The sequence below is a fragment of the Dreissena polymorpha genome, chromosome 10 (genome assembly GCF_020536995.1).
Source record: "Dreissena polymorpha isolate Duluth1 chromosome 10, UMN_Dpol_1.0, whole genome shotgun sequence".
NCBI classification, from domain to species: Eukaryota; Metazoa; Mollusca; class Bivalvia; order Myida; family Dreissenidae; genus Dreissena; species Dreissena polymorpha.
The window spans coordinates 11,091,339-11,109,395 of record NC_068364.1 but is presented as its reverse complement, the minus strand read 5'-3'; the positions used below and the strand labels follow the sequence as shown (position 1 = coordinate 11,109,395).

The 18,057-nt window shown below is 35.8% G+C and overlaps 1 protein-coding gene across 1 annotated transcript; it reads right to left on the bottom strand.

Annotated features, from left to right (window-relative positions):
- Positions 1–381: 381 nt before the first annotated feature.
- LOC127847488 (dynein intermediate chain 3, ciliary-like) lies at positions 382–15,454 on the bottom strand (the record flags this gene model as incomplete). Its single annotated transcript, XM_052379460.1, is given in 13 exon segments — positions 382–1,085; positions 1,803–1,946; positions 3,195–3,299; positions 5,167–5,313; positions 5,814–5,949; positions 6,698–6,921; positions 8,141–8,403; positions 8,910–9,023; positions 9,604–9,746; positions 11,276–11,394; positions 12,194–12,355; positions 12,737–12,963; positions 15,360–15,454. Coding segments are annotated over 12 exon segments (1,791 nt in total). The 3' UTR covers positions 382–1,034.
- Between the last annotated feature and the right edge of the window lie 2,603 nt (positions 15,455–18,057).

Here is an 18,057-nt window from a genome sequence, read left to right as displayed (position 1 = left end):
AACATCGCTCTTCTGGAGTGATAGCAAAATGGCAGAGAATCAATGTGTCCTCAATACAAATGAACCTTGCTCTGGGAGAATAGTGTTTAAAGCATGTGCAAATAGTATTGACATATCTTAGCCTGTGCAGTCCCTACAGTCTTCTCAGTGACTATACTTCTCACTTAAATTGTATTTTCTTTTTTAAATAAGTCCATGTTTAGCAAAAAATCCAGTAAAGGCAAGTTTTGTCCCTGATAAGCCTGTGCAGATAGCACAGGCTAATCTGAGTCAACACTTTACACACATGCTTTAAACCTCATTTTCCCTGAGTGAGGCTCTAGTGTACTACATGTACACATTCATGTCCACACTGTGGTATGGAAGGAGAAGATGCAGAACTAATTTTCTTAAATTTTATTGTTGGATTTGCTGTTTCATAACATATATTTAAAACAAAACATGATATCACAAATAGTAATAATGTTCATGTAAAAGTATAACAGATCATACATGTACAAATGTGTCACTATACTGGTCATATATACATAGATATTTACTTACTTTCTAACATACATAGATGTTTCTTTGTATACACACATTTGATGGGAGAGGGAACGAATTGCATACACTTCTGCATCATGCTCAAGGTAGTTTGTTTAGCATTTTTTGCAACATATCTGCAGGAAACTTCTAGGATATGTTTTAATTCTATAAAATAAACAGTGAAATAAGTCAAAGTCTAAACAAATTTAGTTTCTTTCTATTTAAACAAACAATAAATGCTATTTTGCCATCAACAAGCTCAGTACATCTAGTGTAGTTTTCTGCATTTGAAAAATCATGCAAACGTGGCTTAACTAGGGTGTTCAATCACTGTTTTAAGAATGTCGCTTGGAATTAATACAAGTAATTCATAACCTTTCACAATAATCTACCTTACAATAATTGTTTGATAATTTATTAAGAAAAGCTAAATGCTGCACTTGGTCTGCATCACATACATAGTCTTCACACTGTGCATCAGAATGTTTGTGTTTGTATTATTACATATTTTAATTCTCCCCGCCTTGATCTTGGTCCCCGTCTTCAGGTATGGGAGACTGCTGCAAATAATAAAAGCATGTGCAAATTAGATCAACTGAATCAAATGTGTTAGTTTGGCTCATTGGGTCATTGTCGACCTGAAATGGCTTGAAGTCACGCTGGGGTGACTAGAAGCCGATTCTGGTCAGCCAGTCGGCTTGACATGAATCTGGGGTGACATGAATCTGCTTCTTGTCACCCCAGGGTGACATGAATCGGCTTCTAGTCATCCCCGGGTGACTTCAAGCCATTTCAGGTCAACAATGACCCAATGAGCGTTAGTTTGATACGTGATACTTTATAAATTTCATGGGCCCCTTATTAAAACCAGTGCAGTTGGCAGTAAATTAGCTTAGTTTGAACCTTCAGGATTTAATTCATTCCAAGCTGTACGTTTACAGATTCATTTAAGTCTGTTTTCTTGACAGAGCCTATACTTGATGTTTTTCAGAACCCTAAAATCCTGATAATGCTATCAAGTGGGGATCTTAAGATTGCAGTAAAGACAACATATCCACTGACCAGTGTAGCCTGTCGAAGCCATTAGTTAATTATAACAACCTGCTCTATATAAATGTCGGTATGCTGTAGGCTTTATTATCAAGCCTACTTACACATCAACCTGTCAAACAGATGGTACAAAATTGTTTGTATTTTTACCAGATTATTCCACTTTTCCATTCTTTTCCTTACTACTGCTATTGTCAATGGAATCACGCCATACAAAATCAATATACCTTTCCAGGATCAGCCTTGTCCATGTCGGCCTCTTTCTTTTTCTCGATGTTTTTCTTCTCCTGGTTGATGATGCTCCAGAACTCATTCTCTGCCTTGGCGTAGAGATCCTCCTCATCCAGGGCTGCCTCTCCACCCTCCTCCTCCTGCAAGGGAGAACACAGCTTGCCATCAGACTTAACCCTTTACCACTTAGATATGTATTTTAACGCATTTGTAGTCCCTTAGAAAGTTAAATTGAATTTTAGTCCTTTCTTACTAGATTCAAGTTTCAAAGCTTCAACTCCAAACCTTAGATACTGATGAGCAGCAAACAGTATAATGTCTGAAGAGACTGCGAGTTACTTGCAGGCTATTCTGGTTTTATGCTGTTTGCACATGGCCATTTCCAGTTTGCTTCTAAGTGGTAAAGGGTGAAAAAAGATCTTCACCTCCTAAACAACTTTTTATTCCAAAACCTCGATCCTCAAAGAGAAAATGATTTTGCAATCTGATGATCTCCTCAAAGAGAGAACAACTTTGCTTTCAAAAACCTTTTTCCCAGGAAACTACTTTATTCACAGTTCTAACAATGGTGCATTGTTTGTTAATGGCTTATTATAATCCCAAAGTATCACTTATGTGGCAAGATTTTTGGCTGTCTGTTGACAATTGGCTATCGCTGTCAATCAAATGCTGCTTTGGTCAGGTGTGAATACTCTCTGTTGCAACACTATTCATAACATATCAATGGAATCTAACTGGCTATTTAACAAAGGATTAATAGATTCGTAAAATAGCATCTTTGGTTCTATAAATATAAGGAAATCCGACCAGACTGGTAAAAATATTTGTTGGTTTAAACATATTTATTCAAGAATGTGTTTGACAACAGAAGTTACAGGCATCTTAAGTTTATAGGATTGGAACGTTAGCAAGGCTAAAATATTTGTTGAATCCCATGATTTTGTTGTCATTTGTCCTGATTTGTTTTATTGCGTTTCAACAATATGTCAATATCCAGCAGTGTTGCAACAATATGAAACTTTTAAATCTTAACCTGTCACACGAGTAAAGACAAACGGACCGACTTAGAGGCAGGCAGGACTATCTCGGTATGCCTCCCATATCAAGGTGACAGAGGCCATTTAATAACGTGTACATATCTCATACAAATGTTCCTCGCTCTTTGAAAAGGGGGTTTAATGCATGTGCCTAAAGTGTTGTCCCAAATTAGATTCTGCAGTGTTCACAGGCTAATCAGGGACGACACCTTCCTCTTCTATGATTTGTTTGTTAAAAAAAGTGTCTTCTTAGCTGAAATCTAGTTTTGGCGGACTGCACAGGCGTACAACACTTTACGCGCATTCATTAAACCCACTTTTCACAGAGTGAAGCTCAAATGGAACACTTACCTTTTCTTTGCCACCATCTGCAGAGCTTTTTGCTCTTTCCTTGATCTTCATCTCTCTGTGTCGCGTATCGAGAATCTTCTCTCGTCTAGTTTCCCTTTCAAACATCTGAAGAATTCATGCATACGCTTGTCACAAACATTTCAAGGATATGCAAAAAGATTGTTAAAGAAATGATCTTGAGATTTATCAAGTTTATAAAATTCCTTTAGTCTCTGGCTACTCCCTACTAATGTCTTCTTGAATTAAGTTCAGCTTTGTCTGACAAGATTTGTAAATATTGGCCCAGGACACTTATACTTACAGGAGCATCTATACAAATAATATATAATGCTTTGAAACATGTGTTGTTAAGTTGTATTTGAACGTTAACAACAAGGAGTAGTTGCACTGTTTTTGGAGGGGTAGAAGTTTTCTTTACAAAACGGAATCTCTTTATGATAGACAGACAGACAGTTTATTCAGCCTTATACACAAGTACATTGTCTTCATACTATAGTATGCATATTAGTTTCTGTCACGTATATCTGTACAACAAAAATAACATAATGTAAACCAGACACTTAAGAATACACATACTAATAAGCTATCAAAGCGGCAATGAAACTATTGAACAGTATTATTTATGTTGTCTCACATGTAAAATGGTAGGTTCTCAAAGATGACTTTATTTGAGCCCTTCTTATAAAACTTTTGTAAACTACATATTATATGTATGATTTGTTTCACTTATGAATAGTTCCTTCTGAATCTAATTGTGTTTAAACAACTACATGATTTATAGTTTGATTTGCCTTATGTCACCACTGATGTCACACATACAGGTTTTATATATAATAGCTGAATTTCATTTTTAACAAGATGTGTTTGTGAAACACTATGTCCCCCCATATATTTGACCTTTGTCCTTGAAGGATGACCTTGACCTTTCCCAACTCAAAATGTGCAGTGTCATGAGATACACATGCATGCCAAATATGAAGTTGCTATCTTCAATATTGCAAAAGTTATGGCAAATGTTAAAGTTTGACGCAAACCAACAAACAGGGCAAAAACAATACAGTCCACTCTCATTATCTAGAAGTCCGCGGGAACAAGAAAAAATATCGAGATAACGAGAGTTCGAGATATCCGATTAGACGTTTAAAGAAAAATGAGACGAAAATTTACCTTGTTTTCACATCTAAATACCTTCTAAGTGGTCTAACTAAAGCCGTCACCGTGTGGCATAATACTCTCTACCTGATATAAACGCATGTTTACAAGGCACGATTATTTTTTCTATTTAAATTCTTAAAATGACGTTTTAAGTATTACAGAATTGCATGAACATATGCGGTTATAATTTTTTTCTAAACTGTCGAGTAAACATCCGGTAATGTTGCTATTTAAAGTTATGATGCAATTGACGTCCAATCAAGACGAGAGCTTTATATACGCAACAAATATAACTCAATGCATTTTGGAATGTTGTTTGTAAAAACAATTGTCTGTTGGCTGTGTATTAATTGCAGTTAATTGGTGTTAAAGTGACAGTTAAAGTGACAGGCCATACTCAAGTGTTAATGGCTAACGACATTACGCACGTGTGATCATTGATGCAATTAACGGATCAATTTCCTACCGCACAGTATCGGAAGCAGCCAGGCGAAGCGGGACGGTGAAGTATGAAAGAAAATTTTTCTCACCTTTTGCCGACATTGGGACAGTTATTCGCACTTCGAGATAAACCACAGTAGATACATGTAAAATCGGGACTCGGGACAAAATTTTATATCGACATATCGAATTATTCGACATAACGAAAATCGAGATATGCGATGTTTATTTATATAGATAAAGAAGGAAAAAAATTGGGACATTGAGCTTACTTCGACATATCGAGAATATCGAGATATCCAATGTCGAGATAACCAGAGTGGACTGTATGTCCCAGTATAGACTGGGGGACATAAAAATGTGAACCTTCACTCACAGCTGTGACTAAATTCTTCTCGTTCCTCTGCAGTGTGTACAGACTGTCAGAGAGTTCCAACAGTGTGGTGGTTCCGGTGTGTGATCCACATGCCACCAGTCGGCCCTGGTCTTGAACTCGCAGACTGTGTAATGGCTCATCACATACCTAAATAGCAGAGGTGCAAGACATTAGCAATATTAACGCTTTAACTCTGCCGTCCACCAAATCAGCCAATGAAAAAGTTATAATAAGCAAATTTTGACATAAGGAAAATGTGTTTGGCAACATTTTGATGTATAGAAAAATTAGCTAAATAAAAGTTTGCCCCAGGCAAAGCTTTAAGAAAGCTATGCAGCCATACTATACATTTGTTATGAAATTTACAACAAAGAAAATCATGGTTACGATGTCTGAGCCTCTTCAATGCTTAGCCATATTGTGTCACCTCTTGTCTGGGGACATTAAATTATAATTTGCTGGATCCAAGGAATATTTGTGTTTAATGGTAAGTTTTTGAAAGCATATATTCAGCATTTGCTATTGAATACACAAATGCATTAAATTTTGTAAAATTGTTACTCTTAGGTCAACCAACCCAGATTGCATGTTTTAATGTTCACTTGATAAGTGAGATTGCTTGTAGCACAAGTTGTCTTCAATACTACCTGAAGACTGAGAGTGGGGTCGTTTTGTTTGAAGATGATGTCCCAGACATCCAGTGTTCCGTCCATCTTAGTAATGAAAAACACAGACGGACGCACAGGACTCCAACAACCGTCAGTGAGGTATGACTGGTACTGTCTGTAAGGGAGGAGTAGGCAAAATTACACATGTCTGTATGACACTAAATGTGTACGGAAACAAATCAATTTCTAAGAAGCAGGGAGGATGCTTTAGAATATGGTTTCAATCTGTCTGCTTGAATACCAATGCAATCAAACTGTATGAAAAGAATTATGTCATGTATATCTTTATGCCAAAATAATAGAACTTTTTTTTTTAATTAATTATAATTAATGAATATAAAATAAGCAAGGAAACTTTATTCTTGTTAATTGATAACTGAACAAACAAATAGGAAATGTATTTCTTAAAAAGAAACATTTCAGGTTAATGTTGGCCCTACTATAGCAAAATTCAACAATGGTGTGATTTTAAAAACATATCGGAGATAGTAAATACCCTTCCAATTTACTAGATTTACATGAACACTTGACGTTTTAATAGATCTTTTAAAGTCAAGTTTTAATTTTTGATTTATGTTGGCTTTAAAAATAAGGAAATCAAAGAAAGGAAGATAATTCATATAAGCTTATGAAAAGACAATATGCAGGAGTTGCAGATATTTTGTTCACCTAGCAATATGAGGAGCTCTCAAGTTCAATTTCTCCATTACTTAGGGTGGGTTCTCATATTTTATATTTAGGTGCAATGTACTGGTTCTACCCAAGACATATACCTAATAGTGTCTCATAAAGCCCAAGTCTGTGGAATGACTGTAATGGAGCTGTAAAGTAAGGTTTACACTAAAAGACATTCCCAGCCTTACTTAGTCCACATGATGGAAGATTCTCGGATGTCTTCGCTCCAGATCCTAGCCTTCCAGTCACCCACACTGAGGAAGTTCTTAGGGAAGAATGAGTTACGCTGCAACGAGTACACTGGCCCCAGATGACCTGGGTATATTGCTACGATCTTTTCTGCTGGAGTTTTTGCTTTACGATTACATGCAATCACAGAACCCTGCTCTGAACCCACCATGAATTTTGTAGGCTGGAATGGAAAGGTAACAAATGGCATAAACCCAAAATTACTTTCGACAGATAATACTCACTGTAATTTCTTATTTATCTTTCTGTTCAAATAAGAAATGAATTGAAAAATATTTAGCAAAATTAAACAGTGTTATTATTTACGTATTTCTAAAGCAACAAAAACTCACAGTTATATGTTGCTTTTCTATTATGGACAAGATGCTGCGTTCAAAAAACGCATGTGTCCAAGGTGGAAGTCTGTTCAGTATTTAATAATTTTTGGTCAACAAGTAAGTCTATTACAATGTCAAAATGTAGTCAGGTGATGTGGGAAGAAGTCAAAGGCATAATCCATGTGAGTATCAAAGCTTAGAAGGAATCGTAAGTGATGTAATGCCAAATTGTTTTAGGGTAACCAAGACTTTGGATGGATTACTTGTTGTAAATTTGTCCATTCATTTTTTAATTTCATGGTCAAAATGAGGTCACGTGATTTGTGTCGAGAGTGTTCATAGACAACAACCATGCAAGTATCAAAGCTTTGAAGAAAGAGGTATTGATGTTATAAGAAACATTTTACTCTGGAACAACCTTGCACCTTCTGAATTAGTCCAAAAGTAGGTCAAGGTCAAAATGAGGTCAGGTGATGTGGGTCTGTTTCCAGTTTTCATTGAAAGCATACATGCAAGTATCAAAGCTTTGTAAGAAGCATCATTAACGTTGGTTGAAATATATCTTTATAGGAACAAGCAAATTCGTTGAATTGATACCCCCCACCAATATGCTTCTGGACACAAAAATGTTATATTTGACACTCAAAAAAGCATATTTTCAAGATACAAAGGGCCATAACTCCGTTATTAACAGATGGTGTACAATGCCATTTGGGGTGCATCATCCTCTTGTCCATATATATACTCATACCAAGTTTCAATGAAATCCGCAAAAGCACTTCCAAGATATGGCTCCGGACGGACGGAAAGACGGACGTACGGACAACGCCAAAACAATATCCCTCTGCTGATGGCGGGGGATAATAACCTATTATTCCCAGGCCAATAACTATAAACCTTTCAGTATCAGAAGATGCCAGGACCAACAAATATAATTATATTAATAAATATATTGTGATTTTATGTTTTGATATTATCAAAAAAAAATATTCCAAACATTTCAGGGTAATGCTTCCGCCAACATAGTTTTTGTTTAAATATTTGAATAAAAAAGACGCTTCATACCATAGTAGATTCATATTCTAAGGACATGGCACCCAGTGCTTTTGTAGGATCTTGTTTCTTTGTGGGGTCAAGGATAAGTTTCTCAGTGGGTTCTCCCATTTTCCTAATGTCCCACCAGAGGACCTGGCCATCTGAGGATGCAGAGAAGCACTCGGTTCCCGTCTTGGATGTGATCCAGATTGCCTTGTAGGCCGGGTCCCGATGGCTGTGTTCTATAGGGGACATCTCCACTGGCTGGGAGCCCTTTCTGACATCCCAGTAGGCTGTAAGCAGAAAACAATTGATGAACGATCTGTGTTTAAGTGTTGATGATAGAGATAATACTACATGTATGTGATAAGTTGAATGCAGTTAATTTAGTGAATACAAAGTGAACTATGAGCATTGTCCCTAACCCACAAAGTATAAAAAGAGCTAATGCCACAGTAGTCTGAAATTGCATGGTGGAAACAAGTAACAGTGCAGGCAAACTGGTTTTAACAGATTTTGATAACAGGTAGCATTATCTAAATCAACACCTAACACACATTTAAATTACAAGTGCGATTTCTTTAATTATCATTATTTCTCAGCCTAAATACTAACAGCTTAAATAAGTTGATTTTAATATTGCTTTTAATTTCCTCTTCTTTCACACAAGTTAAAAAAAAAAAATTGGAATATATTTGTCAAAAATGTCAATTTGTTGTGAACTATAAATTTGGCTGTAAACTTATTTGTTGTAATATGAGAAGACATGACCCAAAGATATTTCCAATATTGCACTCACCAATCTGTCCATTGTAGCATCCACCCAGGAGGACATGAGAATCCTTGGGATTGTACTCCAGACACACGAGTGGGGACACTGGCTTCAACGTCATCTCTGGTTTGTTTGGATTCTCTGTAAAAATCAAAGATACACATGTGTGCCTGTGTTTTTTTAATTTTGTGATGTCCTTTTGGGTTCCATTACGTAAAAACCTTTTACCAAATTCACTAAGTTAATTCAATAACTAGACTTACTTAAGTTATGATCAGTCTGAAATAAACTTTGGGTACAGTTTATAAAATTTGGCTAAATTGTTGGCGACATATTTTATTTAGCCAGGGGAAGCCACGAACATTTTAAGCTTTTTAATTTTTACGGCATCAAAAGGGTTTGTTTAAAAATTGATCACGTTGAGCAAATCAGACAGTCCAATCAATACAACATATTGCAACTGTGACTTTTGGTAAGAAAGACATACATTTTGTAACAGGTTTTTAAAAAGTAGTCGGTAACAATAAAAACAAAGAAAAAATAAAATGACATCATGAAAATAAATCAAATTACATCACTTTAGTTTGCATGTTTGCTAATTTCTTACAAGATATAAAACAGCATAAGAAGTTTACACCATAAGGCATTATTTTTATATTATTTTTGATGATGGCAAAAACTGACATGCCTGAGAGAGAAACTATCTAGAAACATAGCTTACCGACATCCCAGATGTAGGAGTCCATGCTTGTGTCAGGGGATGAACCCTGGAACTCCAGGTTACAATATGCCACAGCCAGCTTTCTGGGCCCATCTGGAAACCACGAGATGTGAGTGGACGTCCTTTTGATCTCATTTGGATCTCTGGTGAAATCGAGAACATTACATCAGTATTGAGTGCCATCAAATTGTTATCTTCACAAGTAAAAATAAGTCAACCCCCCCCCCTCGATAAGAACCACTGTCATATTTACCCATGAAATGTCAGAAGTTGTAACAGAAATAACATCTTCAAAAAGTACTAATAAATTTATTTTTTTAATCTGTAAAGTTAGATTTTTAAGATGACCGATTGCCATCATTTTATGGCAACAGATAAATATTGAATAGTTGATTGAATGAAACAGATTTTATTGAGTTCTATATTGTTGACACAAACACCAACACCCATTACCTCCCCATCCAAGCAGGGCCCTCTCTGGCAAAGAGGGGAAGCCACCCACATCCCTCATGAGGGGGAATTTTTGCGCCGTATTCCTTTTATGGGGATTTTTTTTACTTACTCTCTCATTTTCTACATTAGTACATGGTTGCACAACATTCATTTCTTTTTTTATCATGTAGTATATTTGACTCTTAATTAAGACTATATTGTAGTGATGAAGTATAAAGTAAATATCAACATAATAAAGAGGTGAAACTCCACTTTCTCAAGGCCTACATTGACAAGGGATTTAGTTACTATCAGTATTATCACTGTTTTTTGTGTACAGGGCTTGACACTAACTTTTTTTACCTACTGACCCAAAGAACCACCAGCTTTCAGAAATTACTGGTCCTCCAAGATTTCAAGTGGTCCCACAATTTCTCTGTTATTTTACCTAAATTTAAAGCTTCTCTTCATTAGTTTTAGGTTTTCTAGGCGGAGGTTCAACCACCCCCGAAATAAAATTCCACATCGCGAAAACTTATTATCTTGAAAATACGCATGTTTACTCTCCGGAAATATCAACACATTATTCGGGGCCCTCCAGTGTAAATTCGAACGATAAACAACGTATATTCTGATGATAATAAGATCGATAAAATGCTGATTTTTGCTGCTTTTTCAAAACAATAAATACCATTTTGTTCATTAAATTCTAGATCCGAACGCTTCGAATTTTATGTTAACTTGTGTATCGATCCGGAGACTTCTGCGGAACGCAAATCTATTTTTTGATACAACAACGGGTTTTTGTCATCCAGGCATTTAGAAAAATTGGAATTTCCAATATGTTGCTATTTTTATGGCAGTCTCGAGTCGCCCATAAAATTATCACGATGAAATGATCGGTTTATTATGAAAATATAAAGATGTTTTATTGATGAAAATGGCTTTCCACCAGTATGTCACAATAAGCTGGCCAGGATTTTTAACTGGTCCGACAGATCAACCAAATTTCTAGTTTCACTAGTCCTCCCTATTTTTTACTGACCCCGGGTCAATGGACCACCGTTAGTGTCGAGCCTTGGTGTATACTACACAACATTCTGATATTACAAGTGCTTTAAATAGCATATAGGCAAAACCTTTCTAAGTTTAAGTTTTTTTTTAAATCAGGATCCTGAAGAAAATAAAAAAGGATAATTATATTTAGAGCAACTCTTAACATGTTTATTCCGTTTCATACCTGAAGACGTTGATAGTTTTGGCAGATGGTGTATCCTCCACTTCATCCAGTTGGAGATTTTCAAAGTATTCTTCATATATGTCTATGGCATTGTTTTGTTTAATAGTGTGTTCCATAATCTGGAGAAAAGGAAAGTAAAAAAAGTGTATACATGCAATATAACCGTGAAGGCTTTTTACAAAACATTTCTTAACTAGAAATGTGTGTTCAGGATGCAAATGCCCCCACAAACTGTTTTTGTCTCAAAATCCCATTTTCTTCTCAACAAACTGAAGCAAAATATGAAGGTCTTCAATTTAACACGTTGTTTACAGTAATATGATTGTAAAGTATCAGCCCTGTAGCAGCAATACTTTTTGGGTATTGTGCAACATGAGTTAAAAATATAGCTCCCATCATGTAGAAAGTATCGAAACTTAACATGCTGGTCAATGAATTTGCAAATTTCCATCCCTCTAGCAGCAATAATATTGTATTTATACGCAACACAAAAAAGTGGGACAGACAGAAGGAAGAAAAGACAGCCAAGGGTGAATCTGTGAAGAAAATACAAATAATCCCTTAGAAATATGTCACTAACCAAATAATTTGATAATAAATTGTTTAGAGCCGTTGAATATGCAAACATTTATTTGAAATGAGGTCATTAGTTTGTCTGAAGACAAAGAGAACAGAATTGATATCCTACCGGGGTAGCTCTAAAAGAATAGATCCCTAGCTTTGTTATTTTATGTGAAAAGCACCAATCATACATCACATATGCAAACCTTTCTGGATTTCTTATCAGTTAAAATGAATACAGGTGGGCAAAACTAAAGCATTTTTTTTATTTCCATGACACCAGCCAGGACATCTTGATTTGAATTCTATAGCGTTAACCACCATACCCCCCTAAACATGATAGAAAACACTACTCACGCTTCCCAGCTGCTGGATTGTGTTGACGTATATCTCGTCCTTCTCCACCTTCTTCCTGTATCTTGAGACCTGCTCTACTTCCTGTGGATTTACATCCTTGGGCCAACCACCTTCTGTGTGGTTGATACCTCTGGACCCGGTCTCAAATCTCTCTGTATTGATCTGTGTAACATATCACAGGGTAAGATTATTGTGTGGTTTGTCTGGAGCCCAGTATCACAAGCGTTCTTAAAACAATATTTTGACTCAATTTTGAGTTTCTATTTCTTAATTTTTGTAGATGAGTTTAAACATCATGCTCAGCTTTGTGTTTAACAGGATTGTTTCAGCTCTGAGTTTGAGGGAGAATATGTAAGTCTTCATATAGCTATCAGTGCAAAATTATTTTCTTTTAAAGATTAACCAGATGCTTTTTTCTTAAAATGCATTTTTAAGAGATCGTTAAGTATGCCAATCGGTCAAATATCCATAATTTTTACCCTTTTACCTTTTATAAACTTGCATGTTGAATTATTGCAAAATTTTGTTTCTTAAAATACTCACCTCATGTTCGGACATCTCTTGAACACATTGTATTCCACTGTCTACTGGGTTTCTTTCAATGAAATTTTCTGCCAAAGTCGGATCTGGCACAATGTCCACATGAAGCTCTGCAGACCGGTCTGTGAAGTTGCATTGTCGACCAAACTCTGCCCGCTTCTTGGTATAAACATAAACTATCTCCATTTTGTAGATTTATCTTTTCATCAATGTGTCAATTTCATGGGATTCTGTAAAACAGATGATCATGCATAGCGGAATAATGTGCGTTAACATGATCTCTTGTCAAAATAACATTTATGAAACCTGACAGATAAAGTTTTTTAGGAGAATGGCGCAATGTTGCCTCTGGGGCCTTCTTCATTATACTTCTGGACCCAGTTAAGTAAAAGTCTGCATCACGCAGGTGTGGAACCTAAGAACACAAGAACAATAGCATGGCGCTCTATAATTTGAGTTACTTGCGTGGCTGGTTCTCACCAATGTACACATCCAGGTGAGTAAAATTCCACTTGCAGCTTGTCATGGCAAGAGAAAATGATGTTGGACAAGCTCAATTTGTCTTATTTGCCTGATTGGTCTACTACATTTTCAAAGTGTCAAAATGTATAATACCATAACAGAATAATAACAAGAAACCGTCGGAGACAGGTGATGCTCCCCAAAGAATTTTTTGTCACAATATTGCACTATATATTCAGATAAAAGGAAACGTCTTGAGGGCACAGTAGTTGGGGGGAATTTTTTTATAGAAAATTTAAAGGGCCATAACTCTGTGAAAAATCATCCGACCAGAACCCGCTGATAATAAGCATCTCCTCTTGGTAGTGAAGCTTCCCATAAAGTTTCATTGAATTCAGGTCATTAGTTGCTGAGAAATAGCCCGGACAAGAATTGCACTATATGTACAGTCAATGGAAAATTTCAAAGGGCCATAACTCTGTGAAAAATCATCCGACCAGAACCCGCTGATAATATGCACACCTCCTCTTGGTAGTGAAGCTTCCCATAAAGTTTCATTGAATTCAGGTCATTAGTTGCTGAGAAATAGCCCGGACAAGAATTGCACTATATGTACAGTCAATGGAAAATTTCAAAGGGCCATAACTCTTTGAAAAATCATCCGACCAGAACCCGCTGATAATATGCACATCTCCATTTGGTAGTGAAGCTTCCCATAAAGTTTCATTGAATTCCGGTCATTAGTTGCTGAGAAATAGCCAGGACAAAATTGTGCACGGACGGACACACGGACCCACTGAGTCCAGGACAGACGAAGCGGCGACTATATGCTATCCCCAAAATAAATTTTGGGGGAGCATACAAATGTAAACTTTAAATTGTACACACAAAATGACCATATACTATTAGAAGACTATCAATGATCCTAACTATCCAAGTTTAACCACATGACAATGTGAACCAATTGCAGCTTGTGTACTTTTATAAAACATTTGCCAAAAATGCAAAGGGAACAATGATTGTTTACTGATACATATATGCAGACTCACACTTCCTGTCAATTGCTAAATTTAAAGAATAATACCAATATGTTAAAGACATGATCCACAGTGTCTTGTATTGAATATGAATACATTTCGAATACATTTGGATTATTGTAGTTGTAGTAAGATTTTGATATGAAATTATATCTGACTTTTCCTCATTTATTATCCCCACGCTTTACGAAAAGCGTGGGGATTATGTGGTTATCTCAGCCGTCTGTCCGTCCGTCCGTTCTGGCCACTATCTCCTCCTACACTATTAGCACTAGAACCTTGAAACTTACACACATCATGGTAGCTATGAGCATATGTGCGACAGTGCACTATTTGGAATTTTGATCTAACCCCAGAGTCAAAAGTTATGGGGGGTTGGGTAGGGGCCGGGTCACACATTTTCACTCATTTTACTAACAAACATGCGGCATGGGGATACGCGTCGGCCTCTGCCGCACCATTTCTAGTGCTGCACGTATTTGTCTTTATTTTCAAAGGTAAACAAAATACTCGGAGCACATGAGTGCTAGGTCATCATTAGAGATTTGTTCTTAATGTTAACAAAATCACCGGAGATAGGTATCCACTGGTAATAGACCACAGAACCATATTATAAGACAAAAAGCAATTTTTATAACTTTCTCATTGGCACGCATCTACAGCTTCAATAAGGATTTTCAATCCTACAGGACACATATAATTTGTGCTAAGCAAACTTAAGAATACTGTATTGACTGTCCCCACTATGATAACAATGTACAGCCTTTAAAACTTTGTTACAAGTCTAGTAACAAAAAGTGCAGAAAGTTATTTTATAAACTCAGGAACCAGTGGCAGTGCAGATGATTTATATTTCATGTCCACGTGTTCATGATACCATAAAGAGACTGGAATTTATTTAAATGCAATGACACATTCTGGTTTCTTTCAACTGCAATGTTCAACAACTGAAAGTTAACTTAAACATGTTAAACAAGTCATGCCTTTGCAGTTCTTGATATCTAAATGAATACAATTTTTAAAGATGTTCGTCAGTCAAACAGACTTATGCAAAGCACTGTATGCATGATCAATAATATATATCATTGTAAAGTATATCAAAAGTTGGAAAATTGTTGACAGCTTACTTGTTTTTATGGGGAATCAACTGCTGCCATGTGTTGCTAATGGAAACAATTCTATGCGCATGTCCGTTGTTTAGTTCTGGCAGGTGCTCTTTCACATTGCCTACAGCTGTAAAAATCGCAAATAATAACAAATGCGGATATGTCTCTTGCTCTGATAGATAAACTTCATTTGCAAGCGCGGTAAGAAAACTTTACATTCGCACAACACACCTCATTGGTTAAGATAATGTTACAATAGAAAATGCATCACGTAGGTTGTGTCATTTTTTTATTTACATCAAAATTACGTTAATAGAAAAACGAACCTAGGCTAGACACAACCTTTTGTTATTGTTTGAGTCTCATTATCGCATTTTTAAGAAATGCAATTTTTTGTCTTTTTGCTCTTTGTGCATAAACAACTCTCAGGGTTTTACGGGACGCGATATCTGCGTCAAATACGCATAAAATGCCAGTCGGTACCCGTCATATTTGTTAATTTGCGTCCCATGGTCAAACAATCATTTTGACATATTTCAATTTGGTTCTCGTAATATCAACAAGAAATTCTGAAAGAAGGCTGTACAAGTTGTCTCGCTTGTTGATTTATCAACCAATCGTGTTATAGCGCATCTACTGTTGCTAGGTGCAAAGTCCCGAATTGAGATTACCTTGCGTAAATGTGAGCTATTTATGTCGCTAGAAAAACTTACTGAGGTTACAATAGCTTATTATCTGGCAAGCAAGATTAAACTATAAAAATAAAAACAATCTTTAATTTTATAGGTGTGTGTTAAATCTTTGCTATTGTTTACATACTGGTAAACAATGGATTACTATACTTTTGACTCATTGACTTTGACACAGCAAGCATATTTAAGCATACATTCGATGCTACAATATCATGTTTCCATTGTAGTATGCTAAAAACAACAAATTCACAGCAAAAACAAGCAAACAATACTTGCCATAAATAAAGGACCATGCACATGTGAATGACAGGAGTGCTATACTACTAATATCACTAAGTTATTTTTGGACCCCCATTTTTATTGACAGGACCCCAGAAAATTATTAACTAGAGTCCCTGAAATTTGACATAAATGTAAAACCTGACTGTACTTCTATCTGTGACTGCTTTGTGCATTGCATCAGAACTTTCAAAGCTAAATTTAACTAGCTACAGAAATATAAGTGAAAACAGGTTTTATAGCACTGTCTAGACCTGGTTTCAGATGCTAACCCTGTATCCAAAGTCTTCAAATGTTTTTGTCAGGTTATAAATCACAAATTTTGTAATTTACAATTCCATGTGGCTTTTTTAATCAATAAGATGTAGGACCAGCTAACAAGATTATCATTTCACAAATGATGTTGATTTGGCCATTGACACATGGCTCAGCCTAGAGAGAGAAGTGACTTCTTCAGTTGAAATTAGTAGGAGTGAGGCAAATTAAAGGAGAAGTGGTTTCAGTTCAGCTTTCACTTATTTTATTCATTCCCTCATTCATACATGCCAAATGTCCCACTCTCTCTGCGGGACAGTCCTGCTTTTGGGTGTTAGTCCCAGCGTCCTGTTATGACACTTTTTGTCTCGTTATTCGTAAAAACTACGTAGGTTCTAAAAGATCACACAAAAATTGCTGTTCGAGCTTTGTCTTAAATTAAGCATCACTTATCCCTTTAGTGTCCCCTATTAACAAACCGCTCCTACTATTTGAGTGCATCAAGTTTGAGTATAGCATATATTAAATATGGACTACCCAGTATCCAATATTTAATCTGTCAGATTTGCGCACTCTAATCCCCTTCAAATGCTTATGAATCTGTATGTGTAAATAATCACAAAGCAATCTTTTTTAACACTTATTTGTCCGACTTATAACAAATTATGAAATCATTATTTTGTACCAAATAATTTATTTTGTCTTTTCTTTAGAATCTTGACCTCTTGGAGTTTGCAAATATTTGTCAAACTTGTATGAATAAATATATGGGTAGATGTTAAAAAGTTCGACCTGCACGTAAGTATGATCTTTTAGCAATCAAATGCTGCCTTGAATTTTATCTAAGAAATAGCTATGCAAATTGTTTGACAAGTAATACATGAAATAAGAATGGACACATTTTCAAAATTATTTCTTTGTATCCTAAAATATGTCTGTTGCTTGTAATACTAAAATTTGTAAATACTGATATAAAAAGTCTCTTGAATCTTTAACAGAAAAACATCTGAAGAAGATGTGGGGAAGATTTGCAGCAGCCTCACTGCATTGTTTGGTGTGCCTGAGAAGTCTTCAGAAGCTACAGCACTCATGCGCCAATTGTTTTTCATCCTCCAAGCAAAAGAAACGTCGACACGGTAACAGATTAATTATTGATTATTAGAATGTTTTGTATTCTACATTACAAAAAAAGTTTATGTGCCTTTGCCAAAATGCCTCAGTCTGCCAAATAACTTTAAAAAGTTTTAGGAAAAAGTACTTGGGCCGTGAACATTTATTAATCAAATTATACAATTACCAACTACGGATGGATCAAAACAATTTGGTCCGATGTTTGTGGAAATAGTTTTTTTTATTTTTTTATTTAAAGGGGCCTTTTCACAGATTTTGGCATTTTTTAATTCATTCATTAAATGCTTTATATGATAAATGTAAACATTGGATCGTAAAGGCTTCAGTAAAAAATCAAGAATAAATTAAAAAAAGGAAAAGAA